This window comes from Sminthopsis crassicaudata, chromosome 1 (genome assembly GCF_048593235.1).
Source record: "Sminthopsis crassicaudata isolate SCR6 chromosome 1, ASM4859323v1, whole genome shotgun sequence".
NCBI classification, from domain to species: Eukaryota; Metazoa; Chordata; class Mammalia; order Dasyuromorphia; family Dasyuridae; genus Sminthopsis; species Sminthopsis crassicaudata.
This window is the reverse complement of record NC_133617.1, coordinates 368,502,060-368,517,114: the sequence shown is the minus strand read 5'-3', so window position 1 is coordinate 368,517,114 and position 15,055 is coordinate 368,502,060. Positions and strand designations below refer to the sequence as shown.

At 35.5% G+C, this 15,055-nt stretch overlaps 1 protein-coding gene across 6 annotated transcripts in view; it reads left to right on the top strand.

The window, feature by feature from the left end:
• HDHD2 (haloacid dehalogenase like hydrolase domain containing 2) overlaps positions 1-15,055 on the top strand; it is a 38,520-nt gene that overhangs the window by 11,099 nt on the left and 12,366 nt on the right. For 5 of the 6 annotated variants that reach the window (XM_074279317.1, XM_074279318.1, XM_074279319.1 and 2 more), the window contains exons 2-4: positions 5-115; positions 3,538-3,746; positions 7,754-7,838. In XM_074279317.1, coding sequence (XP_074135418.1) covers positions 15-115; positions 3,538-3,746; positions 7,754-7,838 — 395 coding nt within the window. In that variant the 5' untranslated portion in view covers positions 5-14. Of the gene's footprint in view, positions 1-4; positions 153-3,537; positions 3,747-7,753; positions 7,839-15,055 lie in introns of those variants that run through there. The other variant, XM_074279322.1, reaches the window with a different exon arrangement.

Sequence of the window (15,055 nt, the reverse complement as noted above, 5' to 3'; positions counted from 1 at the left end):
CTAGGGAATGAAGGATGGCGGCACGCCGTGCATTAAAAGCTGTTTTGGTAGATCTCAGTGGCACACTTCACATTGAAGATGCAGCTGTACCAGGCGCACAGGACGCTCTTAAAAGGCAAGCTCTCCTCCAAGTTCAGCTGACAAATACATTTGTGAGTGCCATTTTACCCAGGCAGATCATTAGCTAAATGGATGGTCTGAAGATGACACTTCATAAGCTTACCCTCTAGAAGAAACTTCTTTGGGTTTAACTCTAAGATGCATGGATTGTAATATTTTTTTAAAACACTTCTCTAAGCTTACATGGCTTTAAATAGCATTATGTCCAAGGCACTAGCTGTATCACTTAAGATCTCAAAGCCCCAGTTTCCTCATTGTAAAATATCTCTATCTCACAAGGTTGTGGTGAGAAAAATGCTTTGTAAACCTTAAAGCATTATGGGACAGTATTTTTTTTTTTTTTTTTTTTTTTTTAGCATTAGAATAGTACCTTGCTCAGAAGGGGTACTTGATTATTATGTTTTGACATTTTGATTTAATTAGCATTATTTCCTTCACTTCTCCCTAGTGAGAAAAAAAATCAGTTCTTTTAAATATAGAATAATCACAAAGAAATAACTGAACTTGAAGATTGGAAATCCCAATTGATAAGAAAAACTTGTTGGAAGTCAACTTGATTTTCTTTATGTTTTTAGGCAGGCAAAAAGTTAAAGTTGTTTAAATAAGATTTTTAAAAAGACTAGCAGTTGTAACTTTGGTTGTGAAAATTGAAAGGTAACTCTCCAGGCAGGGACTGCTTTATCCTTCTCATATATCTCCCACAAGCTTAGCTTAGGGTCAGGCACAGAGTTTGGTTAATAAAAAGTTCAGGAAATCCAGGCCACTTATTGTGAGTCATGATGTTTACTTGAGTCAGTTTGATACATTTTCTTTTTTAAAAAAAATTGAATTTGAAAAATTCGTAATGGTTAAAACTGTTGTGGGGTTGTTTTTTTTGTTTTGGGTTTTTTTTAAGTTTAAAAGACATTTTAGGATAATTGTGATGTGGTTTGTCATTCAGTTCACCGATAGATATAGTGAGTACCAAAAAACATAAGAATATAGTCCTTTCCTTTGAGATTTGAACCTTGTCGAGGCTTTAAGACTTGGGCATAAGACACAGTGAGACTACTTCAGAAGCTATCATCAGATGCTTGGTTCTATGATATAATGGCCATAGACTGCCACATAAAAACTGCAGATTAGAAGGCATCTATAACTAATATTTGTACCATAAGTTTAATAGAATAATATTTTAATCTAGAAGAGACTTCCAGCCCTCTAGTCCAACTCCTCATATTTTCCATGAGGAAAACACAGTCAGAAAGGTCAGATGATATGCCCAGGATTACATAAGTAGTGACAGGTAGTATTTGAACTCAAGTCCTTTAGATTCGAAACCCATATTCTTTCCACTGTATCATGGTACCTTTCAGTATATATGTATATCTATCTATGCAATATATGTCTGTGTATATAGACATATGTGTTGTCTGTACACACATACATATAAGTATGCAAAGCATAATACATGTTATATACATCCATGTGTGGATTATATATACATATAAATGTATGTGGTATTTTTCTTTTGTATGTAGATTACTGTTGTCATGCAATAGATTCATTTCAATGCATTGCATGAATTCATAGCAATTTCTTGCTGTTATGTGTTATATCAGTTAATTGATAATTTCTGAGAATCTGCAAAAGATACTAAAAGGGGTTACTCCTAATTTGAAAGTTTGGGAATCACTGTTAAAATAATAAAATTTTCATTCTTTGATATAGATTAGGAATATAAAGTACCATGGAAATTCAAAGGAAGGAATAGGTCAAACTTTTCCACTTTACAGATGGGAAGTTGAAAACAAAAAGTCTTGTTAAAGCAGTGTGGAGAAATAGTAAAAGAGATGTACCTTCTAATTATGAACATGGGCTACCGACTTTGAAATAAAACAAGTTCTTTTGATTAGCAGGCAGTGTTGCTTCTGAGTAGAACCTCTTTGTTTTTTTAACTAGGTTTATTTGTAGAATTACAAATTAATTTGTAATTAATGAGAGGAAGAGGAAAATTTTGTTAATGTATTTGGCTAAATACTTCTCTAAATAGGTGTGTAAGCTATGAGTCTTTGATCCCAGAGATGCAGATCGCTCTTATATTAGAACTGGCACATTTCCATTCCAAAGAGAAAAATCCTCAAAAGCAGCACTGCCAGTTTTCGTTTCTATAGTAACAAATAGGCAAAGGGAAGGTGGGGGAGTAGTAAAAATAAAAGTGAAAACTCATTAAAAATGATGTGACTATTTCAGTACTTACACATGTTCATTTTTAGGATAATAGTTTTGTTGAAGTAATCAATTTTTTTGAAAGGAAAAACACCAAAGTTAATGTGTTTTGCAGAAAACCTGCCACATGGACAATTATATTTCCAAGAAAGAGTGAATTATTTAATAAAATAAATTTGGTGTAGTATCCTTTGGGTAAATTCACTCTTTTCCCCCTCCCCTCTCATTCTCTTTATTTCCAAGTTTCTCTCTCTCTTTCCTACCCCAGGATTTTAAGTCTCTGAGACTTAAAAAGTATGTGAATTAATTATATCCAAAAGTACAATTATTTTTAAAATATGTTTTAAATTTTCTTTTAACAGGAGCCAGAAATTCACTTTGATTCTCAAACTTAAAGTCATCTGAAAGCTTAGGTTCTTACCTTACTGTTCAAGGACAATACAGATCATAGCATCATGTCACCAGAATCAAAGCATAATTTAGATATTTTGGCCTCTAAAAATGGAATGTTTTACCTCAACTGTTCAGGTAGTGGTAGCGTTCTAGACTTGACTACAAATGAGATAATGATATTGCTTGTTAGTTTCTGATGTTTTTGCTGCTGTGATTGTTATTGTTGTTAAACTGGTCTAGGTGCCTGAGGAAAATTTATAGTACATGAAAAGAAGAACTTTACATTATTAAAGTTTCACAGCAAAAGTCCTGCCGTAAGAAGTATGGCACGTTCACATTCCACATTCTTCTTATCATTAGCTTTACAGTCTTCAAGCAAGTCAGTTCTCTACTCTGTGCTTCAGTTTTCTAATATATAAAATGAGGAACTGAGCTAGATAACCTTCAGGCGTCTTCCCTTATGCCTCTGATTCTGATTCTCTTTTCTTTCTAAAGTCACCTATGATGGGATTTTGAATGTAATTGCTGTCACACTGTTTTTTCTTTCCTTCTTTTCTTTCTTTTTAAAATTTAAACTATAACTTCATGGGATAACTTTGCTGATCTTTGAAGTTGCAAGGTTAAGGTAAAAAATGAGGAACTTGTTTAAGCAATGATAAAGTGAGCCTTTTCATTCAAAAAATATGCATCTTAGGTCTTATATGAAAAACAGAATGCTTATTATTATAGGAACCCAGTAAAATTCTATTTGTTAAGCTGCGGTTTTTTCTTTTTTAGGTAATTACTCCATTAACACAAGCATTTTCCTTTCTCTAGGTTACGTACTGCTCCTGTTGCCATTAGGTTTGTGACAAATACAACCAAAGAGAGCAAGGCAGAATTGTTAGAGAGACTGAGAAAAATGAATTTTGATGTTGCTGAGCATGAGATATTCACTTCTCTGACAGCAGCCAGAAACCTAGTGCAGGAGAAGCAAGTTAGGCCCATGTTGCTGATTGATGATCGAGCACTACCAGACTTTCAAGGTATGAGAAATTGTGTGTGTGTGTGTGTGTGTGTGTGTGTGTGTGTGTGTGTGTGTGTGTGTGTGTGTGTTTCCTCCTGAAGAAAAAAAAAAAAAAAAAAAAAAGAGGGATTTTTTCCTGGTTTTCTTCTAACAATTTAACATTGAAATAGCTGGTGTTCTTGGTGATATTTTAGTCTAATCTCCTATTTTATTAGCTTTCCATGGTGATTCAATACCTAGATTACAATCTACTTGCCACTTCTTCTTGTCCTATTACATAAGATTTTAGCTTGTCTTTTCATCATCTTTATGGCATCTCCTTTTTTGTTTAGACAATTTTGCTTTGGATGTGGAACTTTATTTTTATGTTGATGATTTTGCCTCCTTGTTTCCTTTTACATATAACATGTAGGAGGCAAAATAATGCTATATAGAAAGAAATGTAAAAACCAACAGTCACAAAATATGGACAGTTTTTAAAGATAATTTGAAATCACTGTTTAAGTCTGTACATTTATACTTACAATTTCATTAAAATACCAGAAAATATATTTCATTTTTATTAGGCTTTTCCCTTTTGTCTTTATCTGATATAAGTTGGAAGTGTCCAATATAGAGGTGATATTGAAATGTATTCATGTATTCCTAAGTCTGAAACAAACCTTAAGATATCTTCTGGTCCAACACTATGCTGTATTATACTGAATAGATAAGAATACTGCAGATGATCTTGCTTTATTTATATTACCATAGGAATGGGGAAAATGCCTAAGTATCTCTTCTAATAGGGTATAAGGATAATATAGATAACTCATGCACAATCCCAAACATGACCAAAGGTTTTAGCTGCTTTCTTGCTAAAATTTTAATGATTATTGGTGATAATAAGAATGATACTACTAAATTAGAGTTACCACTTCAGTGATCCTTGATTTCATAGATCTGGCTATTTCTCCCTCACCTTAGCAGGGGATCTCCAGAATTATATAGGATGTTCAGGGGGGATAAGTTCTACCAAGATGACGGCCTGCTGAGTCCTTCTCAGGCTTGTTCATCTACCTTCAATAGCCATCTGTCACCCAACTCTCACCTGTGACTCAAGAAGCCATAGCAAACTCAGTGACCACATGGCAGTAAACCATTTATGCAGACAGGTTAAACCAGGTGGCGTGTAACTGACGGCCTCAGACCTTTCAGTGAGCTGGACAGTATCTGCCCCAATCATGTGAAGACTTCCCCTGGCAGGATGGGCAGGTGAGAACAGTTTGTTTCAGTGGCTGTGAGGGCAGCTGAAGCAGGCTTGTGGAGCACTTAGAGCTGGGTCAGACACGGAAGATGCCAGCATGACCCCTGGCATCCCAGTTGTGGCCAGCCATCTTGCCTTCTCTCCTGTCACTGGACTTCATCGACTCTGGAAGTGAGAGAGAGCCTGATGGCTTTGTACAACTCTGCTTCACTTAGTTCATACAGAAGTCAAAGACTCCATCCTGTGATGTCATTGGTCCTTTTTGAAATGAAGGGCAAACAACAACAATAACAGATGACCTTCATGAATTTCTGTCACTAAAAACTGTGTTCATCTCAGCCAGCTAGTGGTGGGCCTCTGAGTTTGTTTGGGGTGGTCTTTGGGGAACTGACACACATCTTCCTTTGCCAGTCAGAACTCTGAGCCTTCCTGGCAGATCGATCTTCTCAAATTGGTACTTCACTAGCATAGCTTTGGCCGGGTCACCTCCATGCTCATACAAAGCAGCGTAGGAGAGTTTAGTAGAGGGAGTACTCTGAACAAATAGGAAACCTAGAACTTCTGATCCAGGAGATGCTCCTTCCTCAGAGAACCCTTCTTTGATTTCCCCCCTCTTCCCCCTTGTCTGAATGTTCTCTCATTATTAATATCCTTCTAGAGCTTTGGGTTTTTTTAACTTATTCTTTGCATCTTTTTACTCTCTATCTTGTATTATGCTTGCATTATCATGATATGTTTTATTCCCCTCCTGGAAAGTAAGGTCCCATTTTTCAGGAAGAACTCTTTAATTTTTATGTCCCCAGTACCTACCCTGATATCTTACACATAGATTGGGTCTTAATAAATATATGTTGGATTTTGTTCATTCTAGTTCACTTATTTCTTCATGGAAAAATTAGTGGCAAGACAGCTACAGAGAGCAGAACAGCCAGGATCCAAGATAACCAACTCTTTGCTTATGAAACACTGAATAATTAAACTGCCTATATTTGTACAACAATTTTGCAGTTCAGCCAAATCTTGCTCTTTCTGTGCCACAGTGAATACCAAAGATGAATAGAAATCTGTGAGTCAAAAATTTGGAAAGGAAAAACAAATGCCCAATGGTAGTAGTTCCCAGTCTGTCGAGTAGAATCGATGGCTCTCAAGGGTGGATCTTGCTGCTCCAGACACCCTTTTCTGTGGCTTCTTAGGGTTCCCATAGCAAAGGAAATGTGAGCTATGGTGATGTTTTGTCATCTTCCCACATCTCAGAAGTTTTGTTACAGTGTGTCGACTCTTTCCTCTGCCTCTCTTGCCCTCCAATCTTGTAATCTTAAGGTTTTGTGGAAGTGAATAATATTTCTTCTTCACCAAAAAAAAAAAAAATTGACCTCCAATCTTACAGTTAGTGACCTGAGAGACCAAGGAAAAAACTTCATCAACCCTCTCAAGCACAGGCTACAAGCTTTTTAAACCTTTAAAGGACCAATTTCAGTCTCTCATATTTGTGAGTTCATGAGCATAAGTTTTCTTGCATGGAAGCAAATTATAGAGTGGCTATAACAGAAGAGCTCCCCAATGGACATCTGGCCTGTGAGGAGCCATGACCATGGGACAGAAAGAAAATTCTCCTCAGAACTCCTGCTCTCAAGGATACACTATATTCTTGAGACACACTTATGACACACTAAGAGAGAAATGTGGATAACGAGGTGCTCTCCTCTCCCCCCAATAAGATCTGAATTATCTCATTGTTGAAAAGAGCCACATCCATTAGAATTGATCATAGTATAATCTTCTGTTGTTGTGTATAATGATCTCCAGGTTCTGTGCATTTCACTTAGCATCAATTATATAAGTTCTCTACGCTTCTCTGAAATCATCCTGCTAATCGTTTCTTATAGATGATCAACAATATTCCATAACATTCATACACCATAACTTATTCAGCCATTCTCCAACTAATGGGCATCCATTCAGTTTCCAGTTTCTTGCCACTATGAAAAGGGCTGCCACAAACATTTTTCTACATGTGGGTCCCTTTCCGGGAGTCAAAGTTTTTGAGTAGAAAAGGGATGTGACTAAATTCACTCATTAGGAAGATTTATCTGGCTTTATTATACAGGTAAGATTGAATGTAGAATGTAGAATGACTTCCTAGATGGAAGTCTATTACAAAGAATGTGACATTTGGAGAACCAAAACTGTGTTTGGATTATGCAAAAAACTATATTCAGGTTACTGCGTACTGCATGTTTATTGCAAATGGGCTAGCCTTAGCTATATCAATTAGAGAATCCAATTTATCTTGCTTGTTGAGTTTTTAGTTTCTCATCAGTTGATATTGATCTGTTAGCTAAGTCTTGGCTGCTGTTCTTTCTTATAATCAGTAAAGTTTTTTGAAGTTGGAAATTACTTGTTTCATAGCAGCAGGTTGTTACTTCCAGTTTTTTTTTTTACCTGTATTCTATGTTTCTAAAAGAGCAGGAAAGAGTTAATTGTGCTTTTTAGTTGCTTTAAAAAAACAAAAAACCAACAACTCCCTTTTTTGCCATTCAAAAAAAAAAACTAACTAACTCTTGTTCTTCTAAGGTATAGCTTCAGAAAATGAATAAATGAATACATGAATGAGTGAGTGAATAATTGAATAAAGTAGAGCATCAGGATCTGTACTTCTCAAGTCCATTTCACTTCAGGTGACTAAAATGGGAGTTTAAATGTTTGAAACAAAGTAGTTTTAAAAGCAGAAAATATACAATTCATTTTTCATTGCTAATTCTACTTTTTTCCCCTTCTAGGAATACCAGTAAATGATCCTAACGCTGTAGTCATAGGATTGGCACCAGAACATTTTAATTATCAAATTCTAAATGAGGCATTCCGGTGAGTCTTTAATAAAAATTCTTAAGCTGTTTCCTTTTCAGCATTTGTAGAAAATCATTTCAGGAATTGCTGTCCTTTTTTCCCCCTCTTTCTCTGATAACAGTAATGTAGTAATTGAGTTTCCATCACCTGCTTCTTTCCATAGCCTTATATTTGTTAAGAATATTTTGCATTTAAAACATATGTATACATATATTGTATTTAATTTATACTTTAACATATTTAACATGTATTGATCAACCTGCCATGGGGGGGGGGGGGAGAAAAGGAGGGGAAAAATTAGAACAAAAGGTTTGGCAATTGTCAATGCTGTAAAATTACCCATGCATATATCTGGTAAATAAAAACTATAAAAATAAAATAAAATAAATGAATAGTTTGCATTTTAAGTGCTGTGCTCGTTGTGGAGGTGGATTTTTTTTTTTTTTTTTTTGATATTTTAAGTTCTTCCAAATCAGGCAGTGTTTCTGAGCTAGACAGGCTAAGTCGATTCCTCCCTTGTGTTTCATAGGATGCAGTGAAGACACAGCTTCGGATAAAATTGACTACCAGCCAAATACTTTTAGCCTTTATTTTTACTTTCCTGTGATTCTCTACTGAGCTCCTTTCTTAGGATAAACAGCACTTAGTTTAATGAATTGACAATAGATTGAATTGAAAAAAAAATTTTTCGGGGGCAGCTAGGTGGCGCAGTGGATAGAGCACCAGCCCTGAATTCAGGAGGACCTGACACTTAACACTTCCTAGCTGTGTGACCCTGGGCAAGTCACTTAACCCCAGCCTCAGAAAAAAAGGGGGGGGAGTTTTTTCCCAAATGGAATCCACTACTATGAAAAAATAGATATATTTTGTTGTGTTTTAGATTAATTTCTTTGTAACCTCAGTAACTGTTGTTTAAAGTTAATCCTGAGAACTTAATTTACTTTTTTGTGGACTAACATTTTATGTGGCTTATCATTTGACATTAATTAAAAGCCTTTGCTGTATGTAGCAATCTTTGCCATGTAGAAGACACCAAAAGTAGTGACCTTGACCAACACAGGATTTCAGTGTGAAATGAAGAGAAAGTAGATAACTACTAAAAGTGCAAATGGAGCTAATGATTTATGTTGCAAGTTTTTGGTTGTTTGGTTTATTTCCTATTTTTGTGTTCCTTCTGAAAGAAAACATGGAAATAATGTGGTTTCTCAGGACATCTTCATTATTAGTATAGCACTTTAAAATTTGCAAAATATTATTGGACATATTCTCATTTGGTTCTTATAGCCCAGCCCGGTGATGACTACAGATTTTTTCTCCATTTTACAGATTAAGAAACTGTGAAACTAAGAAAGTTTAGCCAATTTCCCCCGATCATATGCACTAGAAGCAATCAGTCACAGAATTCAAACCTTATCCTTACTTCATTTGGCAAGCCAGTAATAAAACTTGAATTCATTTCAAACTAGTGATTAAGAATGGTTACTGGAGAGAATGTGAACTAATTTAATAATGAAAGTCCCAAAATGGAACAGTAAATTTTTCATTTTTATGTAATGCTATAAAAAAATGTCACTAATAAGCAAAATATTTCAAAAATCAGTAGTATTCTTGATTTTTATAGCAGTTATGATTGCACTCACCTCATCTTATTGTTATCATTTGCACAACTATTCCCTAGCCCATACCCTTATACCTTTTTGCCTAGAGAATTATAAGCTTGCTACTAACTGGACTTTTTTCTTTGCCTCTCTTTGTATCCCCACGCTTAGCACAGTAGGTGGTGCATTGGAAGCCCTTAAATTTGTTGACCCACTGACTAAATTACCCAGTTACTTAATGCCCTTCACAACTTAGACCCAGTCTACCTTGCCAATTCTACTTCACGAACATGGTACAGCCACACTAGCTTTTTTATTGTTCCTCAAACACAACACACCACCTCCTGTCTCTGATCATCCCTAGAATGCCTTCTCTCTTCTTCTTCCTCCTCCCCTCCTTTTTTAGAGGGCTTTAAGACCCAAATCAAGAGGTTGGGCACATCTTCCAGCTGCCACTGTCTCCCCTACCCCACCCCTGCCATCTTTTTGTATCTACATATGCTCATTGTTTTCCCAAGCTACTTTGTCAGAACCTCAAAGTTGGACTGTTTGATTTCTGTCTGTATTTCTGACACCCAAAAGCATGGCATGGGATAGGTGCTTGATAATACCTGCTTATTTGCTTGATGGCTTGATAGTCCCAGACTCAGAGGAAAACAGGAAGTCACTTATTACCTTTGCCTCTGTTGCTCTCCTGAGTTTTTGGAGTTTCCTCAGGCTGCAGTTATTCTGATTATGTGAAGGAAAAAGAGGGGTCAGCTGAGCCATTCTGGCCATTTTGGCTATTCTGCATCCACTCACCATTTGTCCTTTCTCTGCTATGGGAAGGACTCTGCTTAACAAGAGTAGCCTGGTTCCCTGTTTGCCCCTTGCCTATTCTGGTCATACCCCACACTGGGTAAAGGACTTTAGTTCATTCTCAAGATCCTTCTGCTGCCTGGGCTTCCTTAGGGGTTACTCTCCTTCAGCTGCTTGGAGATTATCCCGCCTACCATTTACCTCCAGACACCTCCAACTACACTAACCTGGGCCTTAGCCCTTTATTTCTTCCTTCAGAATCAGACTTAACCCAGCTATTTTTTATAAAACTCTTTAACCACTAAATTCAAGGAGAAAGTATTGATTGATTTTAGCCTGCAACTTGGGAAGGACATCTTTAATAGGAAATGGGTGGTCTGTGTCTTAGCTGCATTGTAGCCTCATGGTAATAAAAATGTATCTTGACTTAATACTGACTTTCTAATTGCTCGGATGCTGTCTAATTAGTACACTCTTCCAATGATATTGATTTTTAAAACGCTACATTTTAGAGCATTACAGTGCACTTATAGGGTCAACTCGAATTTCACAAATGCACTTAACAGCTGTGTAGAGAGTTAACAGCAAGAATAAGAGGTCTTGCCCTTCTTTGCATATTGATGTTTCCATAGAGAATATGCCTCCCAACAAATGACTGCAGTTATTTGAATTGTGTGTGGCAAATATAGACACTTAAAATGAGCTGCTGATTAGTTAAATTACTATTCAGGTTGATTATGAGAATCAGAATTAGGTGCTAAATCTCATTGCTTTTCTGCCTTAAAAACTAGCCCTAGAGCCATGTTACCTTTGGACATATGCTCCATCCAGCCTTATAAATTATAGTGGATCTTATTTACTGTGTATTTAGTGGGTAGGCCTCTCTTTGTATTTAAAAGTGTATTTGTAAATTGCTGTATATTTGTCTTAAGATATTTAACCAGAATTAAGAGAACCTAATTTTTTTTTTTTTTTTAAAGAATAGAAAATAGAAAGACAGAAAAGGAAAACAAAACAGAACAGAAGATTGCCATGTGCCCAGTAGATCATCAGGGAGGATTCAAAATATATAACAATAAATTTCCCGTTCAAGAAAAGATATGTAATTGTAGAAGAAATTTTATTCATCTTTTCTTTGCTTCCATGTAGGTTGTTCTTTTGTTTTCTGCTGCTTAACTTTTTTTACTTTATTCTTTTTTTCCCCCCTTTCATTTCTTTCACCTCCCCTAAGTAGGCTATAGTTAAGCATAGGTATATTTTAAAGATGTATACATATACACCTACACACCTTCACCTCCCCATATACATATACATTCACACCCTTCCACAGACCACACACTTATACTTATATCTATACATACATATACATAGAGTAACCTGAATACATTTCTACATATACTCAGACACACACACACACACACACACACACACACACACACACTTACCCATATACAACTAATTGTTCTTAAAGAACGAAGATTATAGGCTTTTAGGTAGATGGAAATCAGAGGGAAGGAGATGAGCCAGTTGTAAAGAATGGATTTGATTCAATATTAGTTTGTATAAACTTCTAACTACTACATAAGAGTCATAGCTCTGAGCATTTCTTAATGGATTGTAAGTTTCCATTCCATCCACCTTTTCCTATTTAATATTTCAAAAGAGAAGAAGGTTCTCTTTCTTGTTTTAAAAAGTGAGGAGGTTTCTCTGAGCAATTCACTGTCTGTCTTGAGCCACAAAATAATTCTTTCTGGGGGAAACTGATTCAAAACAAACAACCAAAAAAACCCTTTTTTTGTGGGGTCATTTCTAAATAGAAATGGACTTGGGGAGCCCTAAATTCTTGATTTCCTGGCCCTTTGGTATTGAATTTAAGGACATGGAACCATAATTTCCAACATTGTTTTCTATAAGGTAAACTTAACCTTTCAAAATGCTTGGTAAAGCTGACTAAAGACCGAACCTTGCTATTTAATTGGTAGTTCAGTTTCTATAATTGGAAGCTCTTCTGCATCTTTACTTAAAGATTGCTTGCTGTAAAGATGTCTGAGCTCATCCTTATATAGTCACCAAGGGAAATAATAGATATAAAATAAATGTGCAAACCTTTCTTTGGGAAAAATCTATTCTAATCTTAATTTTTTTCCCCTCTTTCTGTTCCTTTACATTCTCAACTATTCATCTTCTAGTATAGCATTTTGGTAAAATACAGAGTTGTCTGAGGTATATCTCAGTATATGTTTTTGTTCACCTACCTCCAGCTTTCTGCCACATTCCTGCCTTCTAACAATTTTGTTAGAATCCACTTTGACATTAAGCAAAATTTTGGAATTCTCTTTGATAGATCAGATATTTGAATGAAATGGAGTTTTGAAAATTAGAAGAGATATCACAATCTAGGAAAATAAACTACCTCATATTTTAACATTTCTAAAATTCAAAAAAGTCAAACTCTCAAAAACAGACTGTAGGGGGGAAAACTTAAGAGGCTTTTTTCTGGAATTGTGAAAATAGTTTACTATGCAAAAACTTAAGCATTTTTTAATATTCTTAATAGGTGTCTTCATCAAGATGTCATCGGACAGTGATTACACATTTAAATGTGTAAAAATTCATTTTTAGAAATGTGCTAATTTATTAAAGTCCACTTTGAATAATTGTTGAATCCATTCTCTGCTAGCAGTCCCTGGGGATCAGAGAATAGGTAGGGAGTTAAATTGCTCTAATGTACTCCCTTAAGAAAAGGAGATAGAGAGCTGGAACAAAGCCAGCAATACAGGCTACAGCTATTACTGAATTCCTGACGGAGACTCATTCTTTCTTTCTAAGCATTGAAGGCCCTGGCCATTAGGAATGCCAGAAAACTTGATAGCAGCACATAAACGAGAAATAGTTTTTGGTTTTGTTTTTTCTAAGTGTTGAATGCCACTCAGTTCTTGAAATAGTTTCTTCTTAATTAAAGCCTATTATCATGAAAATAAAACACTTTAGAGATGGGAAATGTGTTTAACATTATAAAGAGCTTGAACTTCTTAAGTATCCCATCAGTTTGTGCATTTAGAAGAACTTGATGTGCAGATTTAAATATCATATACTAGATAGAACTGAATCAAATTTCCAAGCGATTCATTGCCATGACTGCTGCATCTGAAATGATTTTGAAACACAATTAGGGCAACTCTTACTGCCCCAAATTAATGTCCCAGTTATTGGATCTGACTTCACAGAGTTACATAAAAGAAATTTTGTTTGCTGTTACCTAATAGCCATTTTAGGCACCCAAAGGCAAAACTACTTGTTTTGAATTGAATACAGATTCTTTTTTATCTTCTTTTTAATTTCACTCAAAATTATCTTCACTCAAAATTAAAATACCTCCAACAGCCTTCTCAGTAAGCAGTTGCATTTATTAACATGGCAATGATTTTTCAGAATTGTTTAAATCACACTCCCAGTAGTAAAAAAAAATAATAATAATAATATGTGCATATTTCCTTAGGTACTTTAGTATGCTGTGCTAATAATTATATAAATAATAAACCTTAAAATTAGACATTTTAAAAGGATGAGATAGAACTGAAATCATAAATCCTGAGTCTATATATAGAATTTTTTGAGTAGGGGAGAGATCATAATCAGATCTCTGCCTTAGGAAAATTATTTTGGCAGCTGTGAATGTATAAGAGAAGGGAGAGTCTTGAAGCAGAAAGACCATTTGCAATAGGTGAGAAGTGATGAGGGCCTGAATTAGGATGGGGGGCTCTTTGTGAGTGAAGGCGGGAACAAATGTGATAAATACAGTGGTGTAAATGAGAACTTTTGTCCACCTATTGGATAGACTAAGAGGCAGTGAGGAGAGAAAATAACACAGAAGTGATAAACCTGGGTAACTGAAAGGATGATGGTACCCTTGTCATCTGGAAGAGGGATAGGTTTGGGAGGGAAAGTGAGATCTGCAATCTGGAACAATCATCTTGTTCATTTTTTTACTTGTGTCCCACCCTAAAAGAAAAGGGAGAAGGCTGAGCTTTTATTCCTTTCTCACTTAGCTCTTATTCCATGATTGCTCAAGGGAGGCTGTGATGTGTTCTAGCAGAATAGGGGCAAGTATGCTGGGGTAGAGGGAATTGAAAGAGTGGAGAGCCCTCCCAAAGGAAGGTAATGGAATGGAGGAATGTTGGAGGGTTGGGATAGGTATGATTATATTGGAAACAAGCCCCAAACTGTCGTTTAAAAACAAACAAACAAACAAAAAAAAAAAAAAAAAAAAAAGAGCATGCTGTAACCCATTTTCTCCTCTTTTGTCAGATCACTTCTGCCTGTGGTCTACTGTTTGATGGCATTGTGATAATGGGAACATCCTTGTGCTTTTTTTTGAGAACACACTGCCATAAAATTATATTGAAATGAGTATGGTCTTCCCATGATGGTTTTTCAGCTTTATCTATTATGTCAGTTCATTTTGACTGCTTGATGTTTTGTGTTTGTCTCTGATTTTGATTAAATATAGTATGCTGCTAAAAATTATTATTTAGCAATTTTAGCAATTGCTCAAGTTATAGCTTAAGTTCAAGTTGGGATTCACACGATTTCTTTCAAAATAGCCAGAAGTTTTCAGGGGAGGCATGTGCCTTAAAGTAATTTTCTAAAGCATTTTCTAAGTAGCAAAAAATTTAATAAACCCAAAGACCTTACTTACCTGGATTAGTAATGACTCAATATTTGAAAAATGTTATTGGGAATATAGAAAAGCAATTTGGCAGAAATTAGGCATACCCTAACATCTCATAGCATATAACAAGATAAACTACAAATTTATAAATAACTTTGCCATGAAAA